This window comes from Pseudopipra pipra, chromosome 2 (genome assembly GCF_036250125.1).
Source record: "Pseudopipra pipra isolate bDixPip1 chromosome 2, bDixPip1.hap1, whole genome shotgun sequence".
NCBI classification, from domain to species: Eukaryota; Metazoa; Chordata; class Aves; order Passeriformes; family Pipridae; genus Pseudopipra; species Pseudopipra pipra.
The window spans coordinates 99,703,811-99,717,281 of NC_087550.1; the positions used below are offsets into that span (position 1 = coordinate 99,703,811).

Below are 13,471 nucleotides of genomic sequence, written 5' to 3' on the forward strand. Positions count from 1 at the left end.
AAAAAATCCTCAGAAAAATACGTTTCCATGAAAAATTTGAATTGGAGGGCACAGGAGGGAAGTTTCAATCTGAAAATCAGAAAGATAAACAGTTCTTATCTCTGACCAGTCTGATACAGTATATCCAAGACTTACTAATTCAGCGTAAAGGACCATGTTAGAGACAGTATTTATATGAGAACAATCAGCAGAAGTTGGCATTAAGAGGGGTGGTAATAAGCCTCTTCACTTAAAAGATACAGACTGGATGCTTTTGATTTGGCATCACTATAAGCCCATAGCTCCACAATGTATATGCTACAGTTTACTTAGATGTTTTCCACTGCTGCAACAGCCTATAAAGTATATAACATGGTCAGTGATTAAAAACAATGAGCAGTTTGGAGCCCTCACAAAAATGCAAGCCCAGATAAAAATCACAGTCAATCTCAGTGTTAAGGAAAATGAATCAAGAAATACAATGGCGAGTAATGTAAGCAAAAAACAGATCCAAAGAGCTACTCCCTGCCAAAATAAACAAGAAGGAGAGAATGTGTAACTCTGAATTCCCATTTTTATTCAGAGCTTAACTGGAATGTACTGGGGGCAAAGTGCACAAATGAAGAGTAAAAATTCAGAAAGCCCAACTGCATTTTCTTTCATTTCAGAGATGGGGTTGTCTCAGCTCTCAGTCTGTAATCACACACTTATCCAGCCCTGCTCCTTCAAATTTACCTTACCAGTTGTACAGGAGACAATGGCTCGCTTCATTTGAGCAGATGCACAGTGTCATATGCCTGGTGGAATGAGCTACAAATCTTGCATGGAAAAACGTACACCAGCATATGTTCAAGCAGCATCAGTAATACCTTTTCTTAAATGACTGGGACTGCATTTAGGCTTCTAAACCCAACCTTAGATCATATTCATTAAAACTAAATGAATGAAATGAGATTTGGCAGTAAAGTTAAAGATTACCTTCTCTCTACCCAAATGTCACAGAATCATCAAGGTTGGAAGAGACCTTCAAGGTCATCTAGTCCAACTGTAAACCCAGCACCACCATAAGCACCTCTAAACACAAGTGCCACATCCAGATGCTTCTTGAACATCTCCAGAGACGGTGACTCCATCCCATTCCTAGGCAACCTATTCCAATACCTAACTACTCTGTCAGCAATTTTTTTTCCCCTAACATCTAATCTGAATCTCCCCTGATGCAGCTTGAGGCCATTTCCTCTTGCCCTTCACTTGAGACGTGGCAGAAGAGACCAACCTCCACTTTGCGAAGGAGCAAGATTCAGGATGGGAGCGGTTTCAGGCGTGGAGAAAGACATACAGCAATTGACAGGACTTTATTATATGGACTTTACCGTTATTATGTGGTTTCAGATATGTGTATCACATTGTACCCACACTACACAGTGCACAGCCTGGGCATGGCCGGGTTTGCCACGAGTTTGCCTGCTCTCTGCTTCCCCGCTCCCCTCTCTGATAGGCTGAAGAAGCTGCAGAGAGGAGACAGTTACCATTTGCCCTTTCCTTCCCTGGTTCTTCCCACGTTCCTTCCCCTTTGCCTGTGTCCCTACCCCGATTTGTTCCCCCGTTTGTTTGTCTCATGCTCCACCCCGTGTTCTAGTCCTTTCCCTGCCTGAACCCATAAAACCTCTGGAAACCTCAATAAAGTATTCCAGTTGCACCTCTACCTCGACTCCAGACCCGTCCGTGCTGTGTCACGGCCCCAGCCTCCCTCAGACCGTGGCACCACATCACTACAACCTCACTACAAACTCTGGTAGCTGCAGAGAGCACTGAGGTCTCCCCTAAGACTCCTCTTCTCCAGACTAAACAACCCCAGCTCCATCAGCCGCTCATCATAGGACTTACCCAGGCCCTTAGCAAGCTTCGTTGCTCTTCTCTGGATATGCTCTGACACTTCAATGGTTGAAGTGAGGGGCCCAGAACTGGACGCAGGACTTGATGTGCAGCCTCACCAGTGCCGAGTACAGAGGGACAAACACTTTCCTTGTCCTGCTGGCCACACTATTCTTGATACAGGCCAAAATGCCATTGGCCTCATTGGCCAGCTGGGCACACTGTTGGCTCATATAAAGCTGGCTATCAATCAGCAATCCCAAAATTATGATGAGATGTCAGGACTTCACCCAAAGTATAGGAATAACAAAGACAACTGGGCTCAGCAGAAAGTGGTTATCACACCATTTTAATGTCAGCAGAGAGGAGGAGGGGCTGGGTCTGTGGCACATAGTAGCCGCAGGACACACAGCTGTAGGGAACTGGACCTAAAAAATGCCCAGATCCTACCTCTTCCTCCTGCATCCACACCCCCTGTATTGTCTTTCACTTCCAATATATGAGTTTTCAAACAAATGAGAAATCAGTATATGAGAAACTCAGGTCCAATAGTTCAATCTGTACAAGAAAGAAGCAAACACACAGAATTACAGACTTCTAAATATCTGCTGAGTATCCTGTCTGACCTTTATTTTCACTGCAATACCCTGCCATTTAGCGAGAGCCACTATTTACAAGTCATTGGTCACCATACGGTCTGATGAGCTTAATCACATGCTAAATCATCCCTAAAACAATTTCATATAGTACTTTTGGGGACTTTCGTGGGATGGTCAAGCTTTCAGTAACAATTCAGCTACAGTGTATCTACTTGTCTAAACACTGGTAGTACCTACATATTTTTCCTACTTCCCTAGTAGATTTTCACAACAAATACAAAATTTCAGTGTCTGCTGATGCCTCAGAACATAGGCCATGTAGATTGAACCATTTGCAAACAGTACTTATTATCTAGTGATTCCCACTCATCTTCTCTTTTTCTATGGTAGTATTTATAAATGCTTCATTATTCCTAATTATGTGTGCATCCCCCTTATTTATCTTCTTAACAAATGACCACAAAAAGCAGCTCAGCCACGTATGGTTGCATGTCTTACTGGTAAACAGACACCTACCTAGGCACTATTCAGAATTAATAACAAGCTTTTCCCCCCTTCCCCTCATTTATTCCCTCTCTCCCTACGACACTGCACAGCTGAGATGACAGCAGCATATCCTGTTGGAAACTGTCAAGAACGTGAGCAGTCACTCTCTCTTCTTGTGTAAAGAGAAGTGAAAACTGCAACTGTGACCCCCAAATCCCATTCAAGACCCTATACCTTAAAACCCAGCCAGATGCTTGAGGAGCTGAATTAGGGTTGAGGCCCTAATTCCTCATTTGCTCTAACTCATAAAAGTCCTAGTAGTGCCTACCAGTGCTTCCAAATACAGGTGTAGTGAAGTAGGACAGGACTGTGAAAGAGATAAATAAACCTCATTCAATCACTCCTCTACTCAAGAGATACCTGGAGCCAATTAACAAAAGAAAATGAGCTCCTCTCTAGCTCTGATCCCAGTTTTACCCCATAAAAGCCATCTGACTTACCACTTTTTTGTGAAGACCTGCTCTAAAAGCTTAGTTTTTCTCACTACTTGTGTACCATGACACACAAAGAATTGAAATGTCACCAAAATGTAAGCACACCTAAAGTGAATTCCATCACCTTTGTTTTCTCCCATTACAAAGAGAAGATTTACTTCCCTAAAATGAGAAAAAACACAGTATGTTCTAAACAGGAACTGTAAAGGAGCATCACCAGAATGGTACTATTGTGTCATTCAAAATATCAGACGCTAAATTAAAAATCTTGCACAGAGTAATTGTATTGGTAAAGAAACTGTGTAATACTCTGCCTGGAAATGCCACCATCCTAGAATCATAGAATCATAGAATCATACAATCAGCTGGGTTGGAAGGGACCTCCAAGATCATCAAGTCCAACCCTTGATCCACTACCACCGTGGTTACGAGACCATGGCACTAAGTGCCACATCCAGTCTTATCTTAAAAACCTCCAGGGACGGAGAATCCACCACTTCCCTGGGCAGCCCATTCCAATGGCTGATTACCCTCTCTGTAAAGAAATTCTTCCTAATATCTAACCTAAACCTCCCCTGGCACAGCTTAAGGCCATGCCCTCTTGTCTTGCTGATAGTTGCCTGGGAAAAGAGACCAACCCCCACCTGGCTATAACCTCCTGTCAGGTAGTTGGAGAGAGTGATGAGGTCTCCCCTGAGCCTCCTCTTCTCCAGGCTGAACAGCCTCAGCTCCCTCAGGCTCTTCTCATAGGACTTGTGCTCAAGTCCCTTCACCAGCCTTGTTGCCCTCCTCTGGACCTGCTCCAGCACCTCAATATCCTTCCTGAACTGAGGGGTCCAGAACTGGACACAGGACTCGAGGTGTGGCCTCACCAGCCCTGAGTACAGAGGAACAATCACTTGCTTGGACCTGCTGGTCACACTGTTCCTGATCCAGGTCAGAATGCCACTGGCCTTCTTGGCCACCTGGGCACACTGCTGGCTCATGTTCAGCTTCTTGTCAATCCAAACTCCCAGGTCCCTCTCTGCTTGGCTGCTCTCCAGCCACTCTGTCCCCAGCCTGTAGCACCTTGGAAATTAACACATTAACCCAGAGAGGATAAATGATTCTTGGTCTAGTTTCTGGTGGCAAATGAAGGAGTGACACAGGAGTGAAAAAGATGATGATTACAGAATCTGAATATATGAGACAGGAAAACAAGAGAACAAGAAACAAATCTGAAGTATCTCTATCATAGATATAAAAATACTAACTTGAATTTATTCTAATTACCTACTGCAGTGCAACTGTAGGATATTTGAAATGACATGCTGGTTAAAGAAATTCTTGTGGGAGGTGGTCCCTTCTCTGCGACCACAGGATGTTTTACTAGGAGATGTTAGTAATGTTCTTCATTAATGGTAATGGTTGCAATACTGAGAAGGAGAGGGATTACCTATGAGTTCCTCTACAAGTGTGGGAATAGCCAGATGTGTCCTGGAAGTGTTAATTGCACTTGTTGTGACAAAGGGGCCTTCAGAGCATGGGAAGACCAAAACATTATGAAGAAGCAACCAGTAACAACATCACTGTGGTTGTAACAATAAGGCAGATGCTTCCGTACTCTGACTAATATTCCACACAAGCATGTTTGGAGCAAACACTTGTTACCCAAGAACAATAAATTTTTACATTTTACAGTACTTATGCCAGTAAATGTAAATACTCAAATACCTGCGGGAAGCAAATGCCTACCAGGCACATGTATGTTCTAACGTCATTTTCCAGCAAGTTTTAAAGAATAGTCAAAGAAGTCCAACTTTTAAAACAGCTTTCTAAATTTTCCAATACATAAATTGTTCCATTAACCTCTATTCATGAATATTTTCATATGGCATTTTCTGACGTAGAAGAGAGTTGTAGAGTACACCTTTCATTTTTCTGGATCTCTCTGGATCTCTCCTCCAACTCACTCAAACAGACAGTAATAGTTCTACATCTCACTGCTGTGGGTTTGGATTTTTAAACAGAAAATGTTTAACAGCCTTCAGTCTGTTTTTAACTTGAGGCACAAATGCCTGTGACAGAGTTTTATTTTATTTGTATTCCCGCATGCCCAAAGTGCCCAAGCCAGTTTCACACTGATAAAACTTGAATTCTCCATTTACACAGTCCTGTGATGTTAGCAGATCAACTGGATGGTCACCTGTAATCTCTTACCATACGTTTTCACTCCCCACCATTCAAAAATGATGGGTACATGAGGTGGACTTCAGAGTGTCTCTGCAGAGGGCCTAAGTCAATCTGTAATAATTTAAGAATATAGCAGATTCTTATTCTCCTACCAAAGTACCAGCATGACGGACTGATAGTATGATTATTGTATATACCTACTGCAAAATATTATTTATACCTATTGTCAAAATTGGTGACAGACTCAGAAACAGGATGGACAGTTAAAAACTAGATGTACCTTCATTGCCTTCAATAGATGGTACTACAACATTTTAAAATTCAATTGTAACAGCTATTCCTTCACTCTCCACACCTTAGAATACAGAAAAATTCATAATCTGGTCATTCAAGGTAAGAATGTAAATGTGAAATGATTTACCTCTTATCAATAATCTCACCGGTACCTCTAACCTGAAGAGCAGAACTGAATATTTCCCATTCAAACTGCTCTAAAAGATACATGAAATGATGGGGTCAGCAGCAGAGATGAAACAGGAGCCCAGAGCTCCTTACTTTGTGAAATACCTTATATTTTAAGATGTTTAACAAGAATTTATATTCTTATTTAGTTTTTATGCTTAAAATTACACTTTTCAGACTCCATATATCTAAAATTAACTTCATGTTATACATTTATCCATGTATATATGTGTGGTGAAAACAAAAACTGTTCTTGTGTGTGATTCAAACCTGAAAGATTCCCCAGATGGCTGGCCTTTCATGGCAGTCCCAGGAGGAAACAGCAAGAAGAACACAAAAGTAGTACTCACTCTTCACAGCTCAAAGTTTCTGAACATGGCTCAATGCCCAGATGGACATGGGTGACAAGTGGTGTCCCTCAGGGCACCATTGGTACCAACACTGCCTGACATCTTCATCAGTGACACAGACAGTGATACCAAGTGCACCCTCCGAAAATTTGCAGCTGACACACCTGAGGGATGCGTTGCCATCAGGAGGGACCTGGACAAGCTCGAGAAGTGTGCCCATGGGAACCCAATGAGGTCCTGCACCTGGATCTGGACGGCCACCAGCATCCATACAGGCTGGAGCTGAATGAATTCGAAGTAGCCCTACTGAGAAGAGAAGGACTTGGGGATGCTGGTGGATGAGAGGCTGGACATGAGCTGACAATGTGTGCTCCCAGCCCAGAAAGCCAACCACATCCTAGGTTGCATCAAAAGTAGTGTGGACAGCAGGTTGAGGGACATGGTTCTGTCCCGCTACTCTGCTCTGGTGAGACCCCTCCTGGAGTGCTGTATCCAGTCCAGGGGTCCCCAGCACAGGAAAGACATGGACCTGTTAGAGCAGGTCCAGAGGAGGGTCACAAAAATGATCAGTGAGCTGGAGCACTTCTACAGAGACAGGCTGACAGAGCTGGGGTTGTTCAGCTCAGAGAGAGAAGACTCTGCAGTCTTTTAGTAATGAAAGGGGGGCTTATAAGAAAGATGGAGGCAGACTTTTTAGTAGGGTCTGTTGCAACAGGACAACGGATAATGGTTTTAACCCAAAAGAGGGTAGATTTAGACTAGGTATTTAAACCAGGTATGTGTGTATATATATATATATATATGTGTATATATATATATATATACATACATACATATATATATACATATATATGTATGTATATATGTATACAGGGGAGTTAGACTAGATGACCTTTAAGGTACCTTCCAAACAAAGCTAATCTATTATTCTATGAATATGTATACTCTATTGTCTTTGATGGTATTACCTCCATTTGTGTATCTTCATCTCCCACTGAAACTGCCTGTGGCAGTTCAGACTGTCAGAAGTTATTGCAGTGCCCTTAGTGATCCAGTTCCTCCTATGAATATCCTGTAAAATTGTTATCCTATTGATCAAATGTTTTTTGAGGCACCAGGGGAGCTGGTGGGACTTGAAGAAGTTGATTAAATCCATCTCACTACAAACTGATGCCTTGCTGTAATTGGTAAGTTGGACTTTGTTGGTTTTGGCAGGACTTTTCTGCAGATGCTGAAAAGCTGATGAATACACAAGCCTGTCACTGTCACATTTTTTCTTTCCCACATCATTATTTTCATGGACTGGATGACTTTTTTCCTGCTTAACTTTGACTCATTAGAAAATTGGTCTTGTGGCACACAGCACCTCTGCTCATAGCCAAAGGTGAGAATTCAGCGATCCCTTGATATTCCTTACATAAGTATACAACTGCAAAGAAACAACAGGAAAGCCAGATTTGCAGATGACTGCACAACAATTGTCTATGCTATGCTTGATCTCCAGCCTACAGGAAACAACAGAAACTTTCTCACTAGTTTTAGTGAGGTTTACATCTCTTCCATAGTAAACTAAGCACACATCCTGCATCAGGATTCTAAGAGCTGAGCTTCTCCTTTTCAGTTAACCTCCTGTTTCCTAAGAGTTCAATGTTTTATGCTGAAGATTAACTTGTTTTTTAGGAAATAAACACCACTGTCTTTAGGAAAACTTGGGTAGGATTCATATTATTTGATGTAAATATCTTCACTGTCTGTCTGAACTAGTGATACTTGGCTTTCTTCATAGACAATGCAATACAGAGTGAAAATGCCACTTCTAGGGTATGATCTACCTGACCTACATAGAGCTTTACTTTAGGATGTCAGGAAATGTGAGAAAAGCCTTTCTGCCTCAACTGAGTATCAAGACATCCTAGGATGAATAGGTCTGATTTAGATTATCTACCCTGTAGACATCTGTCCTTGATCAGATGATCCCATCCCCAGGTGGCCCGAATTGGACGCAGCAGACAAACAACTTTACTCGTCACTTTTACACAGTGACTGTGTTTAAGCAAAACTGAAATAGAAGACAATATCTGCGGAATAAAAAAAAATCTAATGTTTATTGCTGTGATATGAAATCAGTGGCTTAGCAATCTAAATAGAGACAGTTTATCAAGCCCTTACCTTTGGGGATAGTAATCTGACAGCCCAGGTCACAGTCCTGCTGCAACTGATAAAAAGCCACTTCCTGCAGCCGAGCACGCTCCAGCTCCGAGAGGCTTTGAACGGGAACTGACTTCAGCCGAACACTGCGCCCTGACATGCTGTTCCAAGTGAAATCACCCTACAGGAAATCAAATGGAAAAATATGAAGCATCATATGGTATGCACAGTTTAATAAACAGAACCATCTCTTTTACTGCTAGAAAAAAAACAACACAGGTTCTTCGTACTAAAATGCAATTTTCTTGGACACTTCTAAACTTTCAAATATCTTTGTTTTCCCTAGAGTAGCATTCCTTAAAAGGGGCACAGACATGCGAAACAAGAAGTCAATTTTGTCTGAAACAATTTAATCAAGTATTGTTGCAAAAACATTAGGACTCCAGTGAAAAAAAGCACAAAGTAGGGGAAAATAAAAAAGCAAAAAACAGCCCAAACAACCTTTATCTGTTTTTCCCAGTTTGCTTTCTTTGTACAGTACTTGATCATCACTTCATTCCTTTTCTTGCACTGTCAGTCAGAGATGCAGATCTCCACAGGTCCATGGACAACACAGATCTTATCTCCCTCAATTTGCTAATCCCATTCCACCAGACAGTTCAGAGAGTACCCTGGCAGAGCCTCTTTTCTGACACATCACATCCCCTCCTTATGAGGATACTGTGTTTAGAATACGATTGACTAAAGGACATGTTTTTGAAGAGCTGTAATAACAACGTATGTGTTAACATTTAAAGAGGAAAACAGCGTTAAGATATGTTACATCTCTGCAAGGTACCAATTATTCTCGGAAAGCAAACAAAAAGATTTAGCTTTTCTATCTCCCACCTGTGAAAAAATATACAAGAAACTATTCTCTGAGTATTTAGATTGGGTCAGAGAAGTAATCATTACTCAAAGAGAAGAGCAAGCACAAAACAGGCTTAAAGGGTGACAATTAACTTCAAGCAAGGCTTTCAGAATTCATCAAAGCACCATCAAATAGCACACATTAGCACTACAGGGAAAGAAAGAAAAATTTGTTTTTCATTCTATCCATGTTAAAAAATAAGCATTAGTCTTGTCAGTAGGTATAACCTGATGCACCTGCAGATAATGAAAAGCTCTGATGTACATCTGCTGGGCTGTAACAACAAACTCACCAACCTGCCTTTCATCACAACATGGCAGATTTACAATGAACAAACTTCACTCTCATTTTCAGCTTACATTTCAACATCTGTACATTCACTGCATACTCATTTTTTTCACTGTACACTGTTCTGCACATACACCTGCAAAGGATGTCCATTGACTTTAAAAGATATTGGCTGAAACTCCTTAATATGAAAATCAGTAAATTTTGACTTTACTTAAGAGTTATGCATCCTGTTGCATGTAAACATCTTCATTAACAGTCTACATATTTTGCCTATATATGTGCATGTTATTTATATGCATTCATACAACCTGTATATACATTTTTGTATACAAACATATATATGCACACTTATGACTGCCTGTGTGTATTCTCATATAGGTACAAGACAAAAATTATTCACAAATATGCAGCATCATCTAGCAATATAGATTTAGCATCATTTAGCAATATAGAATTACACAATAAACAACATTTCTTGTGATTCATGACGTATATCTGAGTTCATCTAGGAAGATTTTTTTGCCACAGTAGTTTTATTTTAAGTCATCGTGCAACCATAATAGATATAGATGTTACCTCAACATGAACAGCTGCACTTCTGTATACTCAGTGGATGTACTATGCTCAATATCTTTATGACATTTATATACACATGGGCCACATATGCAAACTTCTGTGTTAGCCCAATATTTATTTGACTACCGGAATTTGTTCCTTCATTTTTTGCCTCTTCACCTCTTCTTGCTCTTCTAGAGCCTTACTGTTGACTAACCAGATTTAGTAATCTCAAACTAAAGGTTTGCATGGTGTCACAAGCCCAGCTGATCAGCTTAACTCAAGCAAAACCAAAGCAGCAAGTCACACAAACCCTATTTGCAAAATTGCAAGTAAACATTTACATTTTTTAAAAAGCTGTTGTCATTTATAGATAAAAGTCATCAAGAACAGAATCCACAACCAAATAATGTATACTATGAAACTAATTCCTTTCCAACCCTGATAATGCAAAAGAAACTTTACAAGTACAGAAAATGCAATACAGTCCTCTGAACATATAATATATAAAATATTCTACAGTCAAAACAGTACAGAGAGACAAATATACATCTTTATGGTGGAGTTTAAGGCTATTTTATCTGAGTTATTTCTCTGACATGAGCATTTTCATAAACAAAAATATCACTGATATGTCTACCATAAAAAATTTCAAACTGAAACACTTAAAAGAGGAATGGGAAGCAAAAATGACGCTCCTTAGAAGACGCTGAGCTAATAGAATACTTATACTATTTAGAACATGTCCTGTTTCCTGTAGACCACAAAAAACCAAAGGCTGCATGGGACCTTTAGGAATTACCACAAATTAAACAAATGGTCCTTAACTGAATTTTGCACGGACACATAAATTATCCCTCTTTTTCAGACAGATTTGCCCTTGGCAATTTTTAACTCTGGAGGTAACTCCACATCCTCTGAGTTAGCTCTGTAACCACAAGCAGTGAGCTGTATCACTGCAATGCCCAGTTCTAACATTAGCTCTGCTAAAACAGCTGACCTTGGAGAGATGAGGCTTGCAAGCTGTGGTACAGCTCTGCACTAAGATTCTGCTTTGAGGACTCCAGTAACCCCTGCACAGAGCTGTGCTGGTTTTTTACGAGCAGAGCACCCAACTCAGCACTACCAGGCTAATTTCATCTTCATATGGGAATAACCCATCCTTCTGCCCAGGGAAGTGAGGGGGAGGAGTCACAATTCCTGGAGGTATTTAAAAGACACGCAGAGGTGGCACTTACGGATATGGTTTAGTGGTAGACTTGGCAGTGTAGGGTTAATGTTTGGACTCAATGATCTTAAGAGGTCTTTTCCAACATAAATGATTCTATAATTTTTTTAAATTATTTTTATTCCTTTTTTAGTAGGAGTTCAAGGGCTTAAAACCAACAGAAAGGTGAAAGCACCAAACAAGACTGAGGGTTGTTCCTTTCAACCAGGTTTTTATTCTGGCAGTTTGCCAGCATGCTCCTGGTGCTCACAGTTTAGCTGAAAACTGTGGGATGCAACTTCTGCACCTTACAATGGCATGACAGGTTGCCGAGCATCGATAAAGAGTGTGGAATCACTGTCCAGTTGCAGTGCACTGAAGAAGACATTCCTCTTCAACACTTGATGGGTTTGATAACAGCTCTGCTAGGTCACATTAACACAGGCTTTTATTATGCTAATGGAACACATGACTAATAAATTAAAATATTTTTGGAAAATCATATGGTAGGTAGGGCCAGTGGAATCTCCTAATCTTTAAAGAAGCTAGAGGCTCAAGAAACATTTCCTCGAAAAAGTCTGTTTCATTTTGCAAATATAAATCAGTGTGTTCTATGAGTCAAAACACAGTATTTCATAATTTAAGCTATTAAAATACTCCTATGCTTTATATAACACAAAGTAAATTAAAGGCCTCATCTTCCTCCCAAAGCACTGCTGAGTTTTACAAACAGACTGTAAATTACTAAAAAATCAAACAAGCTTGGGAGAGGTCCAGAAAAGTCAAGCTCCATTGAAGAATGGGTGCCGGTGTAATTACATCTGCCTGAAGCTATTCTCCATGCTGTGGGGCAACCAAAGGAGGATAAGGGCAGCACAGACATGAAGAATATTTTCTGTTTCTCTCTCCATATGAGGGGCAACACTTCACCAGCTTATTTCAACATCAACCTGATATAGCTCCTTGGGCAAGCTTAAAAGGAGCAGATTATCTTCAAGCAACAAGTCAGAGTGACTTATTTTTTTTGAAGTTCATGCCCAGCATATGTGTTCAGACACAGGTACACAGCTTATTATTTAGATTGTAGGACTGTAGGTCTAAATATGACCTGCAAATGACTTCTTCATAACCAAGAAGATAAAAAAGACAACACACAGAAGGAAGAGTGCAAACAGAAATACTGCTCTGGGATAAAGTGATCAGCCTGATAGGACATGAACTGCTAACTGCAAAGCTGTTTTCATAAATGAATTTTACGAAACCTTAATCCAGACTAAAAGCCTTCTCTGGTTTCTAACACCAATCAGTCACGTATTTTTCCTCTCAAGCCTCCAGCTTCAGCTGCATTTTCTCTCTGGCACTCCCACTAACATCTAACATCTTTCCTCCACTCAACCGAGCAGTTCACGTACCAGGTAACTAACTAAAATACCAGAGCAGATGACTCAGCAAAGGAGATGACTGAAAAACTGCATCTTTTGCCTCTGAAGAATCTGTCAATTTTCCCCATACTTCTTGTCCACAGTCATAAGCATATTTTTAATAGGATGCAGACTGTAGTTTTACTAATATATCTTCAGGCATTTTTTTTAATAGGTGGGATGTTTGGTGGCTCCAAAATAAACATTAAGTGGTACATCCTGACTTAAGTAACACTGTGTGCTTAAATTACTCTTAAGCATGTCTAAGCTATTCTTGTGTACCTGACCTCTTTCTCCTGAGACTCCAACACAGAGTCTTTCAGAGGTCTTTTAATAAAGTCTTGTTCTCCTGTCCTTTGTACAATACAGAAAGCAGCTGACAGCTACTGCACAGAATGCTGAACGTGAAACTATGGGCAATGACCAACCTCTGCTGATTTCTGTGGAGTTTTAAGGCTTTGGGAGTAATGTGGATGGTGCATAGGGTGGGAAATAAGAACCCCCCCACATCATAGTTTTAGA

At 40.6% G+C, this 13,471-nt stretch overlaps 1 protein-coding gene across 7 annotated transcripts in view; it reads right to left on the reverse strand.

The window, feature by feature from the left end:
- Nucleotides 1-13,471, reverse strand: part of ARHGAP6 (Rho GTPase activating protein 6) — a 321,243-nt gene that overhangs the window by 54,280 nt on the left and 253,492 nt on the right. For all 7 annotated transcript variants that reach the window (XM_064646597.1, XM_064646598.1, XM_064646603.1 and 4 more), the window contains one exon: nucleotides 8,587-8,746. In XM_064646597.1, coding sequence (XP_064502667.1) covers nucleotides 8,587-8,746 — 160 coding nt within the window. The remainder of the gene's footprint in view (nucleotides 1-8,586; nucleotides 8,747-13,471) is intronic.